Source organism: Drosophila grimshawi, unplaced genomic scaffold, assembly GCF_018153295.1.
Source record: "Drosophila grimshawi isolate 15287-2541.00 unplaced genomic scaffold, ASM1815329v1 contig_1377, whole genome shotgun sequence".
In the NCBI taxonomy this organism is placed as follows: domain Eukaryota; kingdom Metazoa; phylum Arthropoda; class Insecta; order Diptera; family Drosophilidae; genus Drosophila; species Drosophila grimshawi.
In genome coordinates, this window is record NW_025062900.1 from 17,032,171 (window position 1) to 17,058,187 (window position 26,017).

The 26,017-nt window shown below is 36.4% G+C and overlaps 2 protein-coding genes across 3 annotated transcripts in view; one reads left to right on the plus strand and one right to left on the minus strand.

The window, feature by feature from the left end:
* LOC6561614 (probable nuclear hormone receptor HR38) overlaps window positions 1-21,214 on the plus strand; it is a 29,494-nt gene extending 8,280 nt beyond the window's left edge. For both annotated transcript variants that reach the window (XM_032736601.1, XM_043214643.1), the window contains exons 2-5: window positions 16,393-16,715; window positions 17,977-19,164; window positions 19,629-20,784; window positions 20,857-21,214. In XM_032736601.1, the coding sequence (XP_032592492.1) occupies window positions 16,695-16,715; window positions 17,977-19,164; window positions 19,629-20,784; window positions 20,857-21,113 (2,622 nt within the window). In that variant the 5' untranslated portion in view covers window positions 16,393-16,694 and the 3' untranslated portion in view covers window positions 21,114-21,214. The remainder of the gene's footprint in view (window positions 1-16,392; window positions 16,716-17,976; window positions 19,165-19,628; window positions 20,785-20,856) is intronic.
* A 3,686-nt stretch (window positions 21,215-24,900) lies between these two features.
* LOC6562288 lies at window positions 24,901-25,966 on the minus strand. Its single transcript, XM_001987875.2, has one exon. The coding sequence runs from the start codon at window positions 25,882-25,884 to the stop codon at window positions 25,012-25,014; it is 873 nt and encodes a 290-aa protein (XP_001987911.1). The 5' UTR covers window positions 25,885-25,966; the 3' UTR covers window positions 24,901-25,011.
* Between the last annotated feature and the right edge of the window lie 51 nt (window positions 25,967-26,017).

The window sequence follows — 26,017 nt, forward strand, 5'->3', positions numbered from 1 at the left end:
GAAGTTTCTTCTGTTCTCTCTTTTTATTATGAACTCCAACTGTTGTTGTTATCATTTCCTATGGGTTTCCGATATGTCTGATTATGTTTTTTTTTTCGTTTTTGGAAAATCAGAATTAAAGGAAAGATAACTTGGACTATGCCAAACAACATATCGATTTCAATAATTGCGTATAGAAACTGTATGTAATGTAATACATACATATGAATATATACTGCATAATATGTGTGTATGTATATAAAGGAAACTTTATCATATGTATGTATTACATAAATACATTTTCCCATGCGTGCTTGTGGCGAGCCCTTCTTGCGTTGCCATATTATTAACTAAAGGACAACACAAATCAACGCATCGTTAAGTACTATTTGCACTGTATATATATACATATACAGACAGACATACATATATACAAACAGACATATATACAGACATACATGCACGCACTTGAAAATCGTGACGTCCTTGGCTTTGACTACAGTACCCACTGGATTGACAGCTGGCCACCACATTCCTTGTTCGCTTTCTCTTTTTTCGTCCTGCACACACACACACACACACACACACGCACGCATACTCGTACATGTGTTTATCCTCGGATCGATAAAGCGAGCCGCAGCACATAAGAGACTCGTTTCTCTTTGCACGTTTCGCATTGCTGCTAGTTGCCATGTCCAAAATAGAACTGATGACGTCAACGAGGAAGCGAGACAGAGCATCCTCAAGCACGTCAGATTGTGTGAGTGCGTAACTTGTGTATACAATGGAAGCTCGCTCTGGTTCCATTCTGCGCTTGCTGCCCATTTTCTCTTCACTCTTCACCATCGCCAGTGTGCGTTGTCCTGCCATCACTGCGTATGCGTAATATTGCGCATACCACGTGCTGCCTGCAAAATATAAACACAGTTATTATTATTATTATTTAATGGCTCAACTTATATACATATTTGAATACACGTATCAACTGGTCGATCACAGTGGTTGCTTAAATTGTTGCTTTAAGAATATATTTATTTATATTTTTATTTTTATTGCATACAACTTTAGCTTTCACTTATTGCAATATTTCAATAATTCCTATTGTGGAATACATATTTTTGTGTGTTTTTTGTGCTCTAATAACAAAAAAAAACAACATATTTTTAGGTTTTTATTATATACCAAAGTGCTTGGTAATAAAACGTTGCATAATATAACATTGGTAATACACACAAAGATCGTTCCTGATGCGGTTTTCGCCATATCAACAACTATATTTAGCTTGGACAAGAATAGCAATCGCATCTCATTAACATGACAAACATCGCAAATTTAAACTAGAAGCAACAATGTGACAAGTTTGTCAAATAGCAAAACAATACCATAATAAAAACCAAGAATGACAACAAGCGCCGAACGCAGTCGAATTGAAACGCGTTCTGAATCATTGGCAGTCTGGTATAGAATATTTATCAATTTTAATATTACTTATAATGAATATGATCGACTACTTAACATAATTTCTATGTGTTTATTTGATGCTATAAATTTCAATAAAAATATCAATAACGGCTACGTCAGCAGAGCCAAAGATTCAGTTTTGTATATTTAAATATATTAAATGCATACATAGACAGGCAACGATATATATAAGAAAGAGGTGGACTAACAAGTCTGTCTGCCAGTTCAACTCAGTAATTTCTCTATTGTTTTAATTTAATCTGCTTATGCAAGTATTTAAATACATATACTATATGTATATGTGTACGGAGAGGAGTCGGGTAGATATCTGATACTAAACTATAGCTTCAAACATAACAGAGCTCGTATTTAGTTACAATCTTAATGGACTCATTGCTTAATTCAATGCATCTTGCAAAAAAAGAAGAAATAAACAAAAAAACAACATTTTGTATGTTCTCAGACTGACCAAAGAGGGGCAACAGTCGCTCGATGTGTGATCGGACTGCAACTGCGAGTAATGGCAAATAAGTGGCAGATGTGCCAATCTTGTGCACCAGCTGCACCTTGACTGCAACGAAACCTTCACTTTTGTGATTGCACTTTGACGCAACCGGGGAATCTACATTCCCCAAGGCAATGTTTTACCTTCCATCTACATATATAACTACTGCTATTCTTAGCTTTTATTTCCACTAATTAATACATTCATTCTCAAGATACTATCAGGCACTTTAAACATTCATTTTTTGCATACCCTTGCAGTAGATATCATAATTATGTACGAAAATATCGAACGATCTTTTTCTAAGTATCAATTAACGATTTCAGACTCAGACTTGACTTGTGATATATGTATATTTTTATAAAGTCGTTAATCCACACTTAAGGAAATAAATCTTTCATATATATAATCTATATCCTTAAACAGAATTTTTAAATGTTTTTTAAAAAACAAAGAAAACATTTTATTAAGTCACAGAAAATGTATTCAAATGCCAAAAATGTATACTATGAATATGTTTACAATTGAAGACATTTTCAATTACATGTAGAACGTATATTTCTTCAATCTTCAATTAGATGAAATTAAATTTCGCCTAATTATTTATTTTATTCATTAATTTGATGTGAATAAAAAGTTGAAAATGTTGTTCTTCAAACTGAAACTGATGAATTTTCCACTTCTAGATTAGATACAGTTAATGCTCATAGAAAAACCTTTCATACCAATTAAAGCAGCTCCCATCCTTTTAAAATAAAAAGTTTTTTGACAAGCCCTGATTTAAGTATTTCACAGTCATAGCCTTTGAGCGTTTTGAAGGCAAACCAAATCAAAGCAAGCCCCCAAAGATTGGCCCAGTTTTTCCGATATTCAATTTGTAAAACCTTTTGGCTTTTTTGACTTACCTAGTTAACTGTTGACTTTGCAATCTCTGACTCTGGCACTATGACAATTGGATGTGGAAGCAGACTTGCAATTGGAATTGGAGTTGTAGCTGAATAATGAACGATGCTTTGAACTGTGGCAAATTCTTTTGTGTGCTCGCTGCTCGCTGCTCGCTGTTTAACATTGAACTTTTTGTGCAGCCAATAGAAAACGACACATAGTTACAGATACAGCTACATACATATATAGACACCACCACAACTCGATTCCCACAGCATCAAATGATTTATGGCTCCAAGAAAAAAGAAAAAAAAAAAAACAGTATGTAAAAAGGCATAATAATACAAAAAAAAAGTCATTTTATCGATAGCCGCTGGAGTATTACGGATCTAACGGATGAAACAAGAACCTTGTTGTGCATTTAACACGCCATTCTGGTAACTGAGGGTAAAAAACACACACCTCAGATACCAATAACACCAACAACAACAGGTTGAAAAATAACCAATAACAACAAAAGCAGCAACAATAAGACAAGAGAGCCAACAACACAAATAAATAAAATACGATGAATTATGGGGCAAGTTTTCTGTTTCTGTTTCTATTTCTGTTTCTGTGTTTGTGTTTGTGTTTGCGTTTGTTTCCCTGCCGCTCTCTATCTCCAACTCTATCTCTAACCGTGTCTATCTTTCGGCACATCGATCGCTTGCCAATCAACATAATTGTCGCTGCCATCAGTTGCCGGCAATTGTGCATCGATCAAATGGCGGAGACCTTGTAAATCAGTTGCCAAAAAAATGCGTGCAAAACTTGGATCTAGTCACGAGAAGGTTTAACAAATTGCTGCATAAACTATATATATAAAATATGCATGTGTAGAAATATATAGAATATATATATCTATTATATTGTTTCGGAATATCAATTGAATTTTGAGTCCGCTTTCGTTTGCAGTTTGGAGCTCGGATTTGTTTTCTCGCGAGTTTGCCATCTAATTGCCACAACGTTGAACAATTAGCATAAATTAAAATTGGTTTACGGCGCAACATTTGCGCGATGACACACTGCAATCCAAGACAGTCCGAGTCCGAGTCGGATTCGTAGTCGTAGTCGCAGTCGATGACAGAGACAGATATCGAAGCGTTTGCGTCCGCTAACCATGGCGATCAGATATGGACGCTGGCCTGCTTATGATGCGGCCAATGATGAGAGTAAAAGTGGTTTAACCGGTTCCCCTTCGGCGACGCGCTTTATTCTATTTCTATAGTTATCGTCTAAATTTATGACAATGTCGTCGCCATCGCCATCGGCGCACCAAGCGCTCATCTTAGATACAAATCAACGGAGTTCTAATCGTTCCATATAAGCGCAGACAATGCCACAACAGAAAACAAGAAAGAACAGTTAGCTGTGATATGGCAACGATTTAATACCCTTGCCGAACAAATAGTCAGACACTCAGAAAGAATATCATTATTATACAGAAAGTATATTTTGAATATGCAAGTTGTGCAATTTTAATTCTTAGAAATATTTCCGATTATTAAGAAATATATTCCTAAAAAACAGAAGAAATCCATATAAATAGAAACTATTTCTAGAAACTAGAATTATTTCATTTTTATAGTTTCAGGGCCATTTTAAATTTTAGGGCGATTTTCTTTTAGTTTTCAAGGCGATTTTCATTCTAGGACTATTAAATATTTCTGAGCTGTTATTTTCTGAGTAGCAAATAAATTTAAAATTGATTATTTAGGTTTTTAGATTAATGGGAAACTCTAAAACCAGAGGGTATCAAGATTAAATTCATAGCCAGCTGGCTTCAATGTAAAATTTATGGACTTTTTTAATTATTGGGTATTCCCAATTATATGAAGTCTATTAACGACTTAAAGTATAAATGAAAACATGTTTTAAAAATGAAATCCTGTAAGGTGCGTTAAGTTGGTAATACTTGCTAAATATATTGCTGATATGTGGTCAAATTTGATGACATAATTCTAATACCCTTTGGCTATATAGGGTATGTCAATAGACAAGAAATAAAAGCGGATAAGCAATTAACTTAAAAAACACTTGCATAAACGCTTCGATGCTCTCTTGAAATACCTTAAAGATTTGAATTTCAAGAAGCGTTTATTCGCACAGCAAATTCTTTTAACATATTTGTAAATATAAAAATAGAATTTTATTTTAGCTATCATCTTTGTAAGATACTAGATGTGCATAGACGAACAGATAAATGGATAGTTGGATTGTAAGATAGATTATTTTTCTAGGGTATCATAAATTTGATGCCTCGCAGTGTTATACGCCCATTGTTGCTTTGTTTGTACGATAACTGTGCTTTGGGTGTTAAATGTATGCGTAAATTTGGGATTTAATTTTTATTTTTTGTTTCTGTTTCGGTTTCGGTTTTGCTTTCGTTTGCTGTATTAGTATAAAGAAGTAGTACTCGTATGCGCTTACCAGTTTGAGTGCCGCTAATGCGCTTAGCAAATAAAAGATTTAGATAGAGGCGGCCACAAAAGCGTTGATTCGACTAAATTAAACGCAGCCTGCTCGCCGCATCTACAAATTTTAATCAACTTCTATGAATGTGTGTGTGTGTGTGTTTTGGCGATCTGTAGCTGCTGCTGCTTCTTCTTCCACTGTTGCTGTTGCCGCCATGGGAAACTGTTGCAGAGATCTGAGCATCATCATCAACAGGTTTCCATATTGACCACAGAGTGCTGAATGTACAATTCATTTAGCTTTATTTTCTGCTTGTGCTCGCCGAGCTGTCAACGGATATTTCATTTTGCACTCTGCTCAAATTCAGATTCAGACAGTTTTTGCTTAAACCATATTTTGATGACATGCATGAACCGGCATATTTTTTTTCTACACATCTTGTTTTAGTCAGTGCAAGCAAAAACCAACGAAAACTAGATAAAACAAGGCACACTTGAATTTATGCGGGTATTTGTGATTTTAATTACTTTTGAATCTTAATTTTTCTATTAGTGCCATATTCTTTGTTTTCATTATTGTCCCCAGTTTATTTTTCAAATATTTTTTGTGTTTCCGAATTAAGCCAATTTTCTTTCAATAATATTTCAGAGTCTGAAGGTTAATTTCTTTACTTGTCTAACGCACAGAACATCTGATTTTAATTATTGTGTTTGATAATTGCCTAAATTAGGAAATTGTATAAAGTGATCTTCATTAAATACTTAAAAATGGACCCAAAGGTAAAAAAAAAGTATGCTTCTTATATTTATCAAAAGTGCATGTGTATTTTCTTATTTATTTTTACTATGCACTTAACTTCTCAGCAAATATTTTAAGAATTCCCATTTGAACAGATATAAGATATACAAATATGACAATTCTAAAATATTTCTGATATGTTAATTAATTATTGGCATATCAATGATCTCAGTTCTTTGTTGTAAAAATTGCATTCGCCATTTATGCCAAGCTTAATTACCATATATATATGTATATATATATACATATATATGTATATACACACATACATATATTTACATACAAATATATATTCATATCTTAAACTGCATCATCTTTGGCTGCATCTTTAGCTGCTGGTGCTGGTGCTGGTGCTGGTGGTGCATCTATTGCTGCTATTGCAGCTTCCTCATCGTCCTGGCTTAAATCGTGACTCTTCTTCTGCTGTGGCTGTGTGAAATCAGTTTTCGATCTTTTCACCACATAATGCATATTAAAATGCCACGCTAATTGTTATTATGGGTGAAATACCCCCTTGACTCTTGTCTCCCCTTGCTACTTATGTCCGCTGGCCGGCAATTAAGTAATAGACAAGCAAAACAGTTAAAGTCGCCCCGTCGTCTTGCGTGTGATGCTGCCAGCAACAAAAATAACAACAGCAACAATAAAAAAAAAAAAAAACAAAAACAACCATTTAATAGACAAATTTTTATACACAAGAAGCAGGCAAGCACACGGCAGGCTGGAGCTTGAGTTTGAATCTGTTGGAGGTGCATTTGCTTTGGTCCCTCCGAATGTGGCTGCCGTTGTTTTTTTGCCTATTAATTATCGCCAAAAATCAACAGAGTTTTGTGCTATGTTGTGTGGGTGAGGAAGCCAAATATACGAAATGAAAATAAATACAACGCCAAGTAAATAGTTGGCTAACATTTCGTGGAAGGTGTCAGCTTCTTCATAGCAGCATTGGTGCTGCTTTAACACTTCAACACAGCGGTCAACACAGGTCGCACTTAATTTGTTTAAAGCCATTAGAAACATGCAACAATACAAACATACATAAGTACATATAAGTATTTGTATAATTATATTAGAGAAAGAACTCGATTTTTGCGACTGGGAGAACTTTGCAGGATTTGCCTGTATGCGCATGCAATGCTTTCGTAGCAATCAGCTTTGTACAGGCGCATGTCACATTGCTGCCAGTGTGTACACACATAAATACCATACAATGGCATCGCATAATAAAACAATTATGGCAACTTGCTCTTTTAGGATCACGCAAAACAAAAGCTAGAAAAAAAAGGCAGCACGGCCAGACCTTTTGGAATATCGATGGCAACATCGAAGCTAAAGACAAAAATTTATCACACCTTAGTTAACCCTCGACACCTTGCAAACGACGGGCCTTTTATGCCTTGGAATGTGGCCGAAGAATTGCAAACGAGACGCGTCGCGTCGAATCAACAGCCAACTTTGTTTACACTGCCTGCAATAAGTTAATAGTTCGATTTTTTTTGGGCAGAGACTACGCTGAGACAAGACCCAAAAAACACCAAAATAAAACAAAAAACTAGGAGAAGCGCCTCAAAACTAAACGAAACTTCAAGTCTGACAATAGACAAGCAAACTAAAAAAGAGAGTCTAAACTAGAAGATACCCCGTAGCGCTTTAAACTATTTATATATATAGATTCTTATAATTTCCCAATTGTTTTAATAATGAAATCATATAGTTATGATTTTGATATTTGCCGAAAAATTAAACGCACAAAATTGTAGACTTTTCTTATAAGTAGTGCTTGTAATGCAATTTAAGAAAATTGAACTTATTTGATACATTTTATGGGCTCCTTTCGCCTGTTGTATAGATTTTTTGCAAAACCTTCATTATACCCTATTGTGTTAGTTTGAATAGTTGGTGGGTATAACAAAGCTCGTCTAATGGCGAAAACTGTGAGCTTGGCTTTTGGGTGCGTTCCGTGAACTCCACGATGTTTGTGTGTCAGCCGGTGTACCACAGACACCGACACCGACAACGACAGCAACACCAAGCAACAAACCAACAATAACAACAACAACAACAACTATCCAGCACTAGCAACAACAACGACGACGAGTGCTAATGATGTAGCCAGAGTTTGGTCACAATATGATCGTCATGATGAAGTTTTCTTGGTGTCTTGCCCACAAAAGATTTCGTAGTGCTTTTTGGGGGTATTGCTGGTGGCTTTCGTGTGCTTCATTATTGATTTAATAACCGACTTGAAGACACGTTTAAACTGCAGTCAAAGCGTGTGCAGCAAGTTGACTCGGAGCCTGAGTCAGATTCAAGTCGGTATTGCCTTGCCTAGGATGATGATGCCATGAATTCCTCACCAAAAAAATAAAACTGAGCTGTAAAAGCTACCAGCTACACTCAACAAAACAAAAACTCGATCTGAAATATTAAAAAAATAGCACAACATAGATTTTTTAAAAGTTTGTGTGTTTCTCAAAAATATAAATTGTTGTTAAAAAGTATACCAAAATAAATCAAATTTCATGGTTAAGAAATTCATTTCGTAGCTCAAAAATGATATCTAAGACAAGTTTGTGGCTTTCATTCATTTCCTGAGTGTACCGGCGAATCCATGAAAATTTAAAGCATGTCATGTTATGGGATGGGATGTGAATAGTTTTTGAGTGTGTTTGGGATATGGGATGTGGGGTGATGATGATCATGTTTATGCTGCTCATAATCTCTATAACTCGAGGCAGCAATGCGAAAAACACATACATACGTGCACATAAATGTTTATTTTGATAATGGGGCATAAACATATGGGCACTTAGAAATACATTAGGTAATATTCAGTTGTATACAGTCGACAAATGGTGTAGGCGTCTCAGAGTGCCCTTTGCCTGTGTGTCGATGAGACAGAGAGAGCTGAAAATGATAGAGTTAATAAAATTAATGAACTTGCCAACTTTAAAGTAGTTCGCCTCGCTCAAAAGTGTGTTGGAATTTTTAGGATTTCCGGACAGTTTTATTTCAATGCGAAAATGGAATCGTTTTAAATATGAGCTCAAAAATTTAAATATATTGTAGACAGTGCAGATATTTGTTTGGCATATTAAAGTTAGCACTCTTGATATTCACATCGATGTGTTTAGAGCTTTAAGCCAGTTAGTTTTTCTAAACTGTTCGATTTTCTCACACAAGCTTCTCGAACCACAACAATTTGTTACCGGCGAGCGCGAGAGCTGTGTAAAGGTTTGGAGTATCTATTAGTATGTTTGTATGTCTGTATAAAATTGCATTGTGCACTTATGCATCTGTAAGATACAAAACTTAAATTTAGATATGCAAAAATAACGATTTCGTTGGTGCCGTACACTAAATCAAATCTTCATGAGCACGCCTGCAACTCACTGACAAATATATGGGTTAGGCCCAATTTGTGTCCCAGCAGCCAACACTACAACAATGACAACAACGACGACGACGTCGACGATGAGGTTAAGATTTTTGGGAGCCGGCGCTGCATCTCACAGTTACCCATATACAAAGCATTATTGGTGATTTAATGCTGTGGTTGGCTGCCTTTGGGTGTTGTTATTGTTGTTTTGAGAAGCCGGTGGAGCCGGTGCTGCTGCAACCTGCTGGGAACTTCGCTCGTTTTGTTTAGCTCGCTATCGATTTGGTTCGCAGGCCAAGCCTCATCTCTCTCTCACTATTTCTCTCTCTATCTCTTTCTCCCTTTATTTATCTCTCTCTCCCTCGTTCTGGCTTCTTCCACTGGCTGCTATCGGTATGTCCCGATCTAGCAATTCGGATCTGTTTGCTTTTCATAGCACAAAACGTGCACTTTTGCAACAATAGCAAGTCGACAACTGAAATTAACACTAATTCGATTGCCAATGCGGCTTTAAGCAGATGAAGTTTAAGGCAGGATTAATACTTTTATATATTGAGGGTATATTTATGGATAGATTATATTGCATTGAGTACAAAAGTGTGGCACAAATTAGCTGTCGACTTTTGAGCGAATCAGATTTATTGCATGTTTTTTATTGTTTAGAAAGTATACGAATTGCTTCACGATTAATTTGAGTAAAAATGTATTACGATCAGGAAAGTAAATCCACGTTTTTTGTATGCCACAAAGTTTACTAAACAACTCTTAAGTTAAGGTTTTATAATTTATATGATCTGCACTCCTGCCAAATCAATCAAGTTACTCCAACTAGTTGCATTTTATTTATGGTTTTTTAATAAAACCTCTAAACTTACATAAAAGTGTAAGAAACCTATTTGTCTAAGACCAGATCAGATCGAACCATATTCGCTGAAAATTCGCTGAATAGTAAGGCCTAGAAACTATATACCATTTTCTCAAGCTTAAATTCCTCAACATGTATTTGAAGACTCAAGTATTATGTGTTTGGCAACTCAAGCCATTTTTTGCAATTCCTCAACATTTTATTAAATTAAGTATACTCGTAAAAATGTTTGCTACTGAATTGACACACATGCATCTTGAAAAACCTGTTGGATATATTCTTTCCTATTAGGTTAATTTCTTACAAGCCACCCTCGTAAAAAATATATTCGCATGTTGGCTTGCATGTTTAGATAGGTTTTTAGCTTCGCTCGCTGATATTTCGTTGCAAAAACTATTTTGGCAACAATGTAACAGCAGCAGCAGCAGCAGCAAATGCAAAAAGCACAAGTAGCAAAGAAAAAATTGTGTCAAATTTGTATTTATTTGGCTGGGCAGCTTCCCACCCGCTCCCAGGCTGCACCTTGTTTTGTTTTGGGTGCTGGGCTTTTGATGTTGGATGCGCGCGCTTAGAAACGTGGCCAAGAAGGAAAAGTGGTATGCATACTCGCAATTATGTAAGCGGCGTTCCAAAACTGGCAGCTTATTTATCTTTGTCTCAGCCATGTCAATCAGGCGTCGACTCACCTCGACGTTGATGCACTGCAGTCTCTGCACCTTTGACCCGACAGCCGCAAACTTGGCTTAAACGTCGAACCAAGTTTGGGCCACTTTAAGCTGAATTTGTAAATTAGATGCAAGCTATAAATGAACAAAAAAAAAAAAACTGAATGTCTGTGCGACATTTGTAATGTTTTGTGAAAAGCATGCACATTTCCATTTAAGCGATTTAAAATACTTAAATAATATTTACGAGATTCGAAATAAACCAAAGACTCCCTTTCGATACATAAATTTCACTTTCTATGTATTATAAAAAAAAAAACATAAATTCTAATAAATATTATACAATAAACTGCAAGAATAATGAAAAGTATTCATTTACATAATCAAAAGTGTTTCTATTCTGGAGAGTATTTTTTATCATGCATATTAAATAGATTTGAAACACTTCAATGAAATTTTGTACAATAAATTAAAAGATTTATGAAGTATATTGAAATGTATTCTCTGCTAAAATTTATAAATAGCAATAAAAGAGAATACTAATGATGAAAGCGAAAGAGAAATACATAAAATTGAGCAAAGTGCATATTTATTATATTTTTGGTATGTGACTTAGAACTGGTTACTTACTGGTAAATCCGAAAGCCATGCATGTGATTCTCATATCCACATATCCACATATGATACAACACTCCAATTTCAATTAAACCAGTTTTGTTCAGAATATTTAAATAGAGGCTGCATTTACCCATCTGCTAACACCTAAGCAACAAAACGGTAAATCTTTTATTAGAATTTCATGCAAATTTTTGGAACAGACACACATCGCAATCGGTGCTTGCCGCTGTTTTTATGAATCCGCTTTTGCATATTTCGACGAACACTGGACAGCTTATAAGTACACAATATACTCAGTTTTAGTATCAATGCAGCAGCTGCCTCAGCCTCAGCCTCAGCCTCTGTCAGTCTCTGCATCTGCCTTGGCTATTACTTGTCCGGCTAAGTTCCAGAGTGCATTGTCGCCATGTGCCAAAGCCAAAGTATTGGCCAATGCGCTCCATCCAATCTAGAGTGGGAGCGGCCGAGCGGGGGGGTTGTATGGTGTCCCAACTGGTTAAGATGCGCTCACGCGCGTATTAAGTGACTTCAATCCCCTCGGATGGCCGGCTTCGACTCTGGCTCTGACTATGAAATGTCCAAGATGGCCTTCGATACTTTTTTGCAGCGATTAAAAAACGATGACGCCGTCGTTGTCGATCTGGTCGTAAGTCGTCTTGTGGTTTACTTAGCATTTAAAGTGTACATTTTTTCGAATTGTTTGTGAGCAATTTTTTTTAGTACCCGATACCCATTAAAAAATGTTTATAAAGCGTAGAATGCAGTTGTGAAAATGTACATGGCAGGCGTAAGAATATATCCTCGATTGCTTACAGTATATATATCTATATATATACAGGTGATTATTGGGAACAAATCATATTCATGCTTTTCATCCATAAACTTCGATTTCAGACCCACGTTTATTGTGCATAATTTTAAAAGAATTTGACTAAATACAGAGTATATCCAAGTCGGTCACCCTCAACTCGAGCCCTTGTTTATTTAATTTTTGGTTTATATGAAGCGTTAATTTTTTCATTTGTCTTTTTGTTGCCAGAATGCAGTTGACAATGGGTTGGCAATGAATATTATTATTTGATTTTAATTAATTTATCAATAAATCACAACGTTTATTGAGCAGAATATGGCAGGAATATATGTCATCAAGCTGACCTATTTTTAATTAATTCGAATTACTCTTTCTCTTTACTCCAATAATTTTCAAATGATTAAATCAAAAAATTGTTTAAATTTTATGGAAATGACAGAAATACATGCCAATAACTGACTTATATTTAATTATTTTAATTTACTCAAATAAACTTAGTTATAAATAAAATATATAATAAATTAAGCTTGTTTGTTGTTAGGTTTATAAACACTTTAATGTGCATAATTTGTATCTTTAGCTTTCTTTATCTCACCCGTTAATATAACTAATATTTTGTATTTTTCAAAAGCTTTGAATTCGCTTGTCCTTTTTGATGGACACGTGATTATTAAATGTTAAAAAGTAAACCCCACTTAATATAACTATATATATATATATATATATATATATAAACACATTATCAGGTTGCAAAGTGTTCATGATATAACCAAAGTGTATGTGCAAAGCCTTGGAGTTGAGACGACTCGGGCAATTACTAGTTGAAGAGGAGGCGACTACAATGAGGCATAGCATAAGACTGCGAATGCGAATGCGATTGCATAAATCAATCAAATTGTCTCTCACTCGACGAGCATTGAGTAATAGATCCAATTTCGATATGAATTTCACAGAAATTGGGTTTTTTCTTCATCTTCTTCTTTAGTTTTTGCACAACTTTAAATACCAACCCCATTACCCATTGCCCATTAAGTATTACATTTAGTGCTGCATCAGAGACAACAACAACATCAACAACTTCGAAGGCAACAACAGCCACATCGATGAAAATCGACAATTAATAGTGAAAGTCTAAACAAGTACCCAACAACAACAACAACAACAGCAACAACAACAACAATATCAACAATGGGGCATCATCAAAGGTACTGCCAGGAAGTTTTGCAGCCTAGGCGCAGGTCTACGTCTCGTCGTTAGAGTCTAGTATTGGGGCAGAGCGTCTACGTTGTCGTGGATATTTTAAAGGCGATAGCATCGACGCCTCCGCAGTCGCCGCTGACAAAAAAAAAAAAAAACAAAAAAACAAAAAAACAATAAATAAAATACCTGCAGCAAGCGCAGCCAACAACAACGGTCCAAAATGACTAATTCCTTGGCCCAAGTCTGAAGCCCATTTGTTTACTTCTCACAAAACTTCACACGAAGCCGTACCCAAGGCAGCTGAATCTCAACTCGTCTCAGCTACGTCTCGTCTCGTTTTCTGGTGCAACGTTGTTGTTTTTTTTTGTTTTTTTCATTTTTGTTTTTTTTTTTCGCTGTTGCACCCACTGACTCAATGACTGAGTGCCAGAGCCCAGTCAGAGTCACTAGAGCCGCCTGACCCGTGCGCCAAAACCCGCCAAAAATACTGTCGACCACGACGCATTACCATTTCTTGGGGTCACTGCGCAAGTCTGTCTGTCTCCGAGTTGTTGCTGTATGTGCAGTGTGTGTGTGTGTGTGTCTCTCTGTGTGTGTGTGTGTGTGTGTGTTCCCTCGCTTCGACTGTCAGTTTCGGGCAGATGCATATGTCCATGTCCATTGATCAGGCCTTTCTTGGAGCGTGCAATGGAGTTCGCAGTTCAAAGTACATGCAAAGACTTCAGTCTTGCCTGCTTGCAAAATAATATGTATTAACAAACTTATATAAAAAAGAAAAAAAAAATAAAAATAGGAAAAAAAATTAGATGGCTTATGCAACGAGAAGAAGCCACGAGAAAACAGCGATTCGGGCTGCTTTTTTCTTCTTCTTTATTTAGCGATTGCAAGGCATTGCAATAAATTTGTAAGCTCGCAATGATTGTAAACAAAAGAAATTGTTTATGCTGCCTTCAGTCAAAATGACATCAAAAACAATTAGAAAAAAAATGCAGTCGAATGAAAATTTTGAAGATGCAACTGGCTGCGATTTCGTAGCCAAAAAAACCCAACCCAAAAGTAGACGCTCTCTTGGAGTCCACAAACATGATTGCTATTGCCCATGGGCAATAAAAACAATGGCACATTGTTATATTAAATGTTTATCGCACGCTCTTCCCGGTAGCTTTTTCTTTTTGTTGTATTTGTTGCTGTTTGTTGTTGCTGCTGCTGCTGCTGTTGTTGTTGTTGTACAGTAGCCCACGGTAGTTTTTCGGGGGAATTTTATTGCCATACCTCAAAGGGTATCGATCAATTGCTTTCTAAATGACCCAGGGCTATTAGCAGTGCAATGATATTTCATTTCGATTTTGAAATCTTTGTCTGTTTGGGCATTGTTTTATCGTCTGATGGCTGCCGCAAGATTGCCGATGATACAAAATACAAGAAAAACAATTGTGTATTAGAAAGAATTTGCATTGATTTGATGAGTTTTGATAGCGGCTTACCCATGTATATAAATGAGAAATGATTTTATTTAGGTTGTTTAATATAATTGATATACCCTCGAATAATTATTTCATTCGAATTTTCCTTGGAACTGCATTTCGGACAGGAATATATAAAACCGCAATCAGGATGTTAAATGTTTTAAAAAACCAGAAGAGCTCAACTTTGTAATAATTGTTCATGCTTGAGCTTTTTGGATATCGAAATCAATTCTTTAGTTTTCTCAAGTGTTAATTGTCCTAAGACATTAAAGTACTAAATTTTTGATAGTTGTTCTTATTTTAGATGTTTTTTTTTTTATTCCGAAGTCTAAAATTCTAATTCGAAATAAAAGAGTTATAAAAAAGCTTCCGCAACTTAAAATAATATGTTTAAGAATTGTTTCAATGCATGAAATCGTTAAGCTCGCTCAAAATATTTGCTTTTTAGTTATTTTAAGTCTTCGAACTCTTTTGTAAGAGATCTTTTCAACAACTTTGAGTCCTAGATTACTTTAAAAAGATTGGGAAAATAATTTTGTGAAATATGAATATGAAAACACAAATAACAACAACATCCATAACAGCAACAAAATCCAAAAAAAAAAACGACAAACTGTCATTTTGCAATTCGAATAAGCCATAATATTTATTATAATCAAAACCGAACACCCGCAACGTGGGCCCAGCAGTGGCAGCCAGGCAACGAGGCAGCCAGTCAGCCAGCGGAGTCGACGTGCTGCAATGGCCAACAAAATTTATTACATTTAATGTGCAGCATTAACTACGATTGAGATGTGATCCTCGTTTTGGAGCTGGCTCGACTACAACCCTGCCAAAAGCATCTCTTAGGCGGCAACGTGAGCTCAACTCAGCTCTGCCCCCTCAGCCAAGCCTCCTTGTCTCCCCCCTGCCCCTGCCTCGTGTCATACAGAAGTGTCTATCTACAAAGTCGAGACTTGGTGACTTGGACAGCGGCACAAAAGCATTTCTAATTAAGACATTCGATACGGTTGCTTGCGTGTGGAACGCAAGACAATTGGCCAACAACAATATATATTTATATATATGTGCATTTTTTTTTTTTGGCAATATCTTGCTCCCAAACCAAGTATGAATCTTCTCATGTACATATTTACATATTTATTGTGTGTTATGTTTGTGCAGCTGAATCACTGACATTATACTATAATGCTCACAAGAATCATCAATGTATTTGCACCCCAGACACCGCTTGACATTCACGCCTTCATGCATTCCCAGCCAAGCATATAAATGCTAAACACATTTTCCACTTTTGATATCCTTGCAGGTGCAGATACAACACCAACAACCACATCCAGTGAGTCCCGCAGAACGCCACCCACAAAATTAACGGAGCAAGGCTCGAGACCTTTCACAAAAATCGCCAGCAAATTGAAAAACGTAAAGAGCGAAAGTGTATCCAGTGGAACAGCGAGGATAACGACGACAACAGCTCCAGTTCGATCACCCAAAGCCGAAACAGAAACCGACACAGAATCAGATTCAAAAGTTGCAGAAACTGTGACGGCAACAACTGCAGAACGCACTAAACTCAGCCAAGTGAGGCTAACTAACCAATCGACTACAAGCATGTTACTTTTGCAACCCAATGTAAGTGGAAGAATCATATCTATTTAGCATTGTAGCTTAACAATACTCTGTTAAATTCAGAGAGAATGTGTATAGAATTATATTAAATGAGGTGCATACATAGAGATGAAATTGGAGAATTAGATATTATCCTGAAAAGGCTGACTAGGGCACTACACTAAGCCACTCAAAAATAATGAAGAATAAGATTAACGTATCGAATTCAAATAAGAAAAATTAATAAAATTAATAAAGGAAATTCTTGTGAAAGATTCTCATTTTTTATGGTTTATATAACAAAGATTAGAAATTGCTTAAGTAAGGATTCAAAATAGTCAAATAAGATGAATAAATGAAGGTTTATGGCTGAATCTTATGTTTCAGCTTGAAATAGCTTAATTAACAAAGATTAGAAATTGATCTTAGAACTTAAGTAACTAGAGTAAAAATATTAAATGATCTTATAGTCTCTAAATTGCTTTGACCACCCCAAGCAATATATTTCTTTCAGCCATTTATCTAAAATAAATGTAAATTTATCCATAAATTAGGTCAAAGAGCATTTCTAATACTTATAATATTATAAAGCTTTTTTACTATAAAAAGAGGAAAAGGATAATTCAGCTATCTACAAATATAATTAAAATAATATTTATCTATTTAATAATAATAGAAATTAACCGATCGCTTAACGTTTAATTCAATTGAATGTTTCATAATTTTTAGATGCCATATCAAACCATGCTAAAAGCTGTAAGAATAGTAAGAAATTTAGAAAGCACTTTATGGAATCATAGATTCAGAAATTAAGGTAGCACAGCTTAAGCATTCATTTTTTTAAATAATTTTTTAGCAGCTGTTGCGTAGAATTCCACCCATTAGCAAAATATATATATTTGGAAATTTGCATGTTGCAAAACAAATGACTTTGCTGAATGTCTGCGTTAATTGCCTGCTGTGAGGAGGTTAGAGTGTGAGCAGAAAAGTACTTGGGAAACCACAATAGCTGTCTAATTGAATTTAATAAAAAATAAATGCATATGTGTTAACAGACACGCAGACCAGACAGACAGCATAACCAATTACAGAATTAGATGCCTGTCAATTTCGTATAGGGGTTGCAATCCTTAGAACCAATCAGAGCAGTCGCTAGCATCGCGCATGTCTAGCTGTCGTCGTCGATTGGGACTCCACCCTTGTGGCTAGAGCTAGAAACTATGCTTAGCTGTCTGTGCTGTGTGACTTACTAATTTAGTCCTTGATGAACTCTTGTGCATTGCAGAGCTCCTTTAGTTCACTCTCGTCGTTCGACAATTTCTCAACGCAAACCGTGACAACGACAACAGCGACGTCGGCAGCAGCAGCAGCAGCAGCAGAGAGTAGTGCTGGACATCATCATAATCATCATCATCATCATAATCACCGGCATCATCATCAGCATCAGCAAACCCTGCAATCGCATCAACAACACAATCAACACTTGCTGCTGCCCACATCCAGCCAGGACACATTGCTCTCCCATGAGGAGGATCAGCTGATAAGCAATCTGGCCGATGCAGCCGTCACGCACAGTGAACTCTTCTCGGATTTATTTTTCCCCTCGGACTCGAACAACTCCCTACTATCGCCGGCACTGGAGCACCACTCGGTCGCCAGCTATCCGGATACACAGGTGGATGTGCCGCCGCCGTCCTCCCATGAGACATTGATTGGCAGCAGCGAGGACATCACTAGCTCCATTGAGAATCTCACCAAGCTGACGTGCCTGCGCGACAAGCGACTCTCCTCCATCCAAGATCAGCCAGCTGGCAGCTCCGAGCAGGATCACCATTCGATCTGTCTGCTCAGTCTACGCTCCAGCAGTGATCCCGCTATTGCTCTACACGCCCAGCAGCAACAACAACTACAGCAACAACAACAACAACATCTGCAGGCAGTCCATCAGTTGCAACGGCAGCGACACGGCGCCAGCGATTTACTGATCTCACCAATTGGGGGGCCGCTCTCGTGCGGCAGCAGCCTACCCAGTTTCCAAGAGACCTATTCCCTCAAATACACCAGCAGCAGCGGCAGTCCCACGCCCCCCACTGCCACGCCCTCCGATCAGTTGCTAACCCTCAAAATGGATGATGATTGCTTTCCGCTGACCAACACCGCTGCGGAAGTGTTGGCGGGTCTTAGTTCAGGTCCTCCCTCCGGGCAGCTGCAGTCGCTGCATCAATTGCATCAAGCTCAACCCACACACCTCTCACATTCCGGCAACAACAATAGCAACAACAACAGCAACAACAACGCAAACAACAACAACAGCAGCAGTGGCAGCTACAACTATCATGGCCATTTCAATGCCATCAATGGCGCTTCCAAATTCTCGCCAAGCTCATCAGCCAGCTCGCTCTATGAGTACAGTGGCCAGAATGATCTGTTCTATGGCCAACAACAACAGCAACAACATGGCTATCAGCAGCATGTAAGTAGCACCTGTTCACACATTAAGACACTCAAAAAAAAAGTATTCAACTATACTTCAAATAATATTTTCTTTAAACTAAAAAAGTAAAAAATACTTATGTTCTACTAGTTATAAAAATATATATTTATGGAAAATTTAAGAAAATTATATTGAAATATATATTCGTAGAAAATTAAAGAAAATTATTTTCCATAAATATATATATATATATATATATATAACTAGTAAAAATACTACTACTACAATATATTTTACCTCAATTGGAGCCCTTCGTATCTTAATTTATACCGATCTTAGAAACTATACTCATTCTGAGCAAATGGTTCTTTATTGATGAAAAGATTAGTTTGTAAAATTTCAATTTAATTCAATAATGGTTTTTTTTTCTATGCTCGAAATGTATTTGTTTTTTTTTCCAGTGTACCACTTGCTTATACATACAATTATTAATATTTTTTCAGAACTACAACATGAATAATGGCGAGCGTTTCTCTCTGCCCACATTTCCCACCATATCAGAGCTGGAGGCAGCGAACGCTGCTGCCGCCGATGCCAATGCTGGTCCCACCTCCGGCTCCAATTCCGTCGTCGCCGTCTCTATGCCGCCCATGCGACGTGCCTCGTTGCCCGTGCAACGTTCCGTTTCGCCCGCTGCTGCTGCACACAGTCCCAAACTGGCCAAGTTGACTCTTGGTCCGCGACATGCTCATGCTCATGCCCTGCAGGTGCAGTTGAGTTCCACGCCCAATTCAGCGGCCAGTTCACCAGTGAGTGGAGCTGGTGTGGATCTCCTACACAGCCAGGCGGGCAGACTGCTGCAGTCGGCGAGCTCCTCGCAGTTGTGCGCAGTGTGCGGAGATACCGCCGCCTGTCAGCACTATGGTGTGCGAACCTGTGAGGGCTGCAAGGGATTCTTCAAGCGAACCGTGCAGAAGGGGTCCAAGTATGTGTGCCTGGCGGACAAGAGCTGTCCGGTGGATAAGCGGCGACGTAATCGCTGTCAGTTCTGTCGCTTTCAAAAGTGTTTGGTGGTGGGCATGGTCAAGGAAGTGGTGCGCACGGATTCTTTGAAGGGTCGCCGCGGACGATTACCATCGAAGCCAAAGTCGCCGCAGGAGTCACCACCATCGCCGCCCATATCGCTGATAACGGCGCTGGTGCGCAGTCATGTGGATACAACACCGGATCCCTCGTGCCTCGACTACACACACTACGAGGAGCCACTCGATCCGCTCACGCCGCCAATTGTGGCCAGTGCACTGGCCATGAGTGAGGCTGACAAGGTGCATCAGTTCTATCAGTTGCTCACCAGCTCGGTGGATGTGATCAAACAGTTTGCTGAGAAGATACCCGGCTATCTGGATCTCACCTCCGAGGATCAGGAACTGCTCTTTCAATCCGCCTCGCTGGAATTGTTCGTCTTGCGTCTGTCGTATCGGGCACGCAGCGATGAGACCAAGATGATATTCTGCAATGGCACAGTGCTCCATCGGAATCAGTGCCAGAGATCCTTTGGCGATTGGTTGAACGGCATCATGGAGTTTAGTCGCAGCCTGCAAAATCTCGAGATTGACATATCGGCATTTGCCTGCCTCTGTGCACTAACCCTGATAACAGGTGAGGCATCTCAACTAAATACATATATAAATCTATTTATGCTTAATTTTTACTCTCTGTCAATTCTTGTAGAGCGTCATGGCCTGCGTGAGCCAAAGAAAGTGGAGCAGTTGCAAATGAAGATCATTGGCAGCCTGCGGGATCATGTCACCTACAATGCGGAAGCGCAAAAGAAGCAACATTATTTCAGTCGACTCCTGGGAAAATTGCCCGAATTGCGCTCTTTGAGCGTGCAGGGATTACAGCGGATATTCTATTTAAAACTGGAGGATCTGGTGCCTGCACCGGCATTAATCGAGAACATGTTCGTCACCACGTTGCCCTTTTAGGCGCCACACATACATCAAATCACATCACATCACATAACTTTGCTTCCTTAAACTTTAGCTTTTAATAACATAATTAAACATAACATATACATATATATATATACATATATATACGTGAGTAGTATGTATATATGTATAGTATTGGTATACCCTTAACTAGATACTAAGTGATCTCAAAGAAAATGAGACAAAACCATCCCCATATAGTATAAATCTACTAACAATAAACAAAAAATGTTATCAAGTAGGAATTCTAGAAAAATCAAGAAAGCCCTATTCAATAAATTTCCCATCCATGCGTAGTTTGACAGCACAGAAAACTTTGACCACGGCCAAATCAGAATAGCCCGGTTCATGAATATTTGAAGCATTTCAGCGGGTTCAGATTACAGTGGGTTCAAGTCGTAAATTGTCGACGAATAAGGTATTCGTGACTTGTCTGTCAGCTTGCCAGCACAGAAATCACACAACTTGTTGACGTTAATTGTTTTATTCCAACTGTCAAAATCAATAGGCAGCAACACGCACAACTTGTGTGCATATGTATGTATTGTAACTAACAACCCTTTATATTCAATTCGACCAATTTATACTTGCCTTCAAGTACAAATCAGAGTTCTTTCGCCTTGCCTTCTCGTAGCTTACTTCTAGTCAATTGTTTTAAGATACCAGCTACACATTAAATAATAATAATAATCAGTAACATAGTTTTAGATATATTTAGGTAGGTAGTATGTAGGATTTTTGTTTTGACGTTCATGAATTCTTGGTTGAAACTGTTACCACACGGCCCAGTGCACAAAGAGAGTTTAAGTACCTTTATGTGATTCGTGTCTGACACATACAGATCTGCACAGAAACACACAAACTAATGTATAAGACAATGTATATACATACTTAGACTAAATATAGAATAAGCATAGTTATTTTCTAATCGTCGCTCATTAATAAATGTATTTATAATTCATGAATTAGATATATAATATTTACTTCAAATGAGTTCTCAAAGAATTACTAAGGAGACATCACTGTCTCTCTCTCTCTCTCTCTCAATATCTCTTTCTCTCTCTCTCTCTCTCTATGTGTAATTTTGATTAACGGCCCTCTATGTGATTTTGTGTTAGATTGGCGTTAAATATATCTACACACATTTATACTTACTTACATATGTATATGTCCAATTTTTATATGATTTATTTTGTAACTTACATATATTTTATAACATATACATACCTATAAATTTTCCTTAAAAGGAAAACGATATACAAATCTGCATGATACAAAAATCATACAATTCTTAGATAGCAAATATTTAAAGTACATACAGCCTTTATAGTAGACAACTTTCCACTTATGTATTACACATTAAGAAATTCGATGGATTAAACTAAAGACTACAAAACATTTTTAGGCTTAACGAATAAGAAAACATATCTCTTCAAGCTTTCAAAAGCACAATACAAGCCCTAAGTGTTATTAACTTATTTTTTATTACTTTATTGGCAATATATAAATTTAAAATCATATTTTTGTTGTTGTATTCCTCATTGATAACACTATGCAACATCCAAAATGCGGTGAGAGTTGCACACAATTTGCTTAAGCTAAATTTAGGAACCAATAATAAGAAAATCTATTCTATATTTTTTTCTATTGTAAAGTTTTATTAGGATGTATAAATAATCAATATTTAATTATCAATTTTTTTGAGAGGTGAGTTTTATATATTCAGAACAAGTGTTCGTATACCATTTAGCTAGATTTGCAAGTATATATTGCTTGCATTTGAAAATAGATGAGTTTTTTGGTGAAATATATGAATTCCCCTCAAAAAAGTTGAAGATTAGCAAGCGAAAAATCACTCATTAGAAAAATTAAATTCTGCCATTAAAAAATTATCAAAAATTATTTTCATAATTTTTCATAATGTTGAGCAAATATTTTGTAAATTCAGAAATAACTTTTATATATTTATTGAATTAAGGAAAAGTAATCTATGTAACTATTGGAGTACTATTACGAATATAGATGTACATACATATATGTATGTATATATTTAAACAGCCATTTTGCTTAGAGTGTATGCATACTAAGTATCTGTAAGAAAAGCACTTGTGTGAGCCCTAATAAATGTTAATCCTAATCTTAAGTATCGGTTAAAATCGTTTGAAATTAAATAATATAGTACACACACACAATGTTACCAAATTGGTTTGAAACTATAAACAAAATTTGGATTCAGAATCCATGATGTTGCCATTATCTAGCCGTTACATATCGAAAAATAGAAAAAGAAAACAATACAAAAACATATAAAATTCTGTCCGTTCTTGTATCATATGTAAATAATTGAGAATCTGTCGTTCGTATAGCAAGCAAATACACATTAAGTCCAGATATAATTATATACATATAGAAATATATATATACATACATACATACAACATACTTTGTACCTTTAGAATATGTATACTCGTACATTAGCAAACATATATACATATATTTTGAATAGAGAACTTTTACCGGAAACTTTTGCACTTTAACTGAAGAATCCATAACACATTTGTTTGTGTTAAATGTTCTTTTGTAATTTTATATGTACATACATACCTACATATGTATATATATATATATAATCACATACATATGTAAGGTATGGAAATTTATGGTGTGCATATTTTTGAGAATTTAAACGATACATTTTTCAATGAAATGCGTTTTAGTACACTTTTCAATACAAAAATATATATACTATAAAAATTCATATTTTGAATATATACATACACATACATATAATTACATATATTTTATTATGTACTTACCTAAAATAAGTATACATATATATATATATTTATACAATTAAGAGCCCATGAAGCTTTATGGATGAGAAAACAAATTGTACGTTTTTTTTATAAATAATCGGATCGATTTTTGAAAAAATCTTTATTTTTCAAAAAGAAAAAAAAAACATATATTAGCCAAAAGAAAAAAATGTCATGTCCTTTGAAAAAGGATGTAACTTGTTTGCATCGCAATGATTTACATACATATATACATATAGCGTATTTGAAGCACAAGAAAATGTTAAAGTTGAAGGCATGATTTATTAAATATATTATGCGCGTATTACCAGCAAATTTCTAGAAGAATACTATACCTAAAGATGCTATGTATACATACAAATATAATATTTACATATACATACATACATATATTATATGTATATAATATTATGCATTGTTATATAGTCCGTTGTGTAATTTGTCCTTATTTTGTATTGTTTCATTTCATATTGTTAGTACCAACCAAAACGTAACTGAACGTTATTTATCTACATACATATGTATATCCGCAATGGAAATTCAGCTGAAACGGCATAATAAGCAAATACAAATCATTTCATTTCGATAAAATAAACATTTAAGCATACAATTTTTTAAAATGCCTTTTGAGCAAATTAGTTCTAAAACCAACCATATACATATTTACATAATGTATACTGATTTCACTGATTTCAAATAAAAATGTTTACTTTTTTCTTGAGTGTTAAACGAGTGAGTTTTCTTTCTCTAGATGCTATCTATACCCCAAGTATAATTATTAAAGTGATTATATCATGTGTCCAATTCCGAAGAGCCCATACAGGAGATGTATTCTTGAAAAAGTGAGGGTGTTACTTGTATTGCCTACATTACTTAACTTTTGCACATCGACTTGTTAAAATTCATCACTAACCATCAACCACTAACCAGCAGTGAATCAGTTTATTATTGAAACAAAATAGAAGGAGAATAGTAGTGGATTTTATATAAAAAACTTATGTTAAGCTCTAATTGGTTGTCTTAAATAAAATATACAAAAATCAATACAAAAATTATACACCAAAACTAATATTAAGTCAGTCATAGACAACCATCAGTGCGTCCACAGAGTGCCGACAAACGGGACACCGACGTTCATCTTCGAGACGTTCTAGCCGCAAGGAGCACTCCTTGCACACACAGAGATGCCGGCAGGGCAGCATTACAATATTCCGGCTGCGGTCCAGGCAAACTACACAAATGATTCGGTTTGGCGATGCATTCTCAGTTCGTTCGCTGATCTCAAATTTCTGCATCACCCAGGATAATTGTTGGTCTATCCATCTTGATGCACTCTGCAGAGCTCCATACACTTTTGTTGACATCTCATAGCGTAGTTTCCTTAGCAGATAGACGGCATAGTAATACACATAGCCGCGGAACACATAGAGCACCAGGAGCAGGACGATGCCAATGGAGAGTCGAAAGATGTTATTAAGCAAATATGTGCCATGCTCAACAATACAAGCAGCCACGTAATGAAGTGCTAGTATTAAATAGTCCAAGATGACAATGATGAATCGTGGCAACAGAAGCACTATCCACAATGTACAATTGCCAATTCCAATGAGCACGTCGGCCAAAAATAGAAATATCCCCTTGAATACATTCCTTGCCAATATCAATGCATCGCCGGTGCCATCGTAAATGTAGTCGGAAATATCGCAGACTATGTGACGCAGATTGCTGTAGAAGATTGTGAAGTCTTTGAATATAGTCGCAGCTAACTGAAAACCGTAGCAGAGGAAGCTCCAGATGTGAGCGCCGCCTTGAACCAGCCAGTAACCTACAAAACAGCTACCGGCAAAAAAGTAGTAAATGGCCGCTAGCAGCGTCTCAATTGTGGACGTAATTGGTTTCAGCAGCACAATGTCAATAAGATTCGCTACTGAACTCAGTAATGACAGCATGTTGTACACAAGAACATTTTAAATAAACAATAACAAAATAAAATGAAAACAAATGCGAAACACCCTTCACAATCTCCCGATATACAATAAGTTCACTTGAAACTATCGATAGGCTTACGACTCAATATTCTCA

Excerpts from the sequence above, each read along its gene's own strand:
- LOC6562288 (XM_001987875.2), bottom strand. The coding sequence starts at position 25,884 with ATGCTGTCATTACTGAGTTCAGTAGCGAATCTTATTGACATTGTGCTG.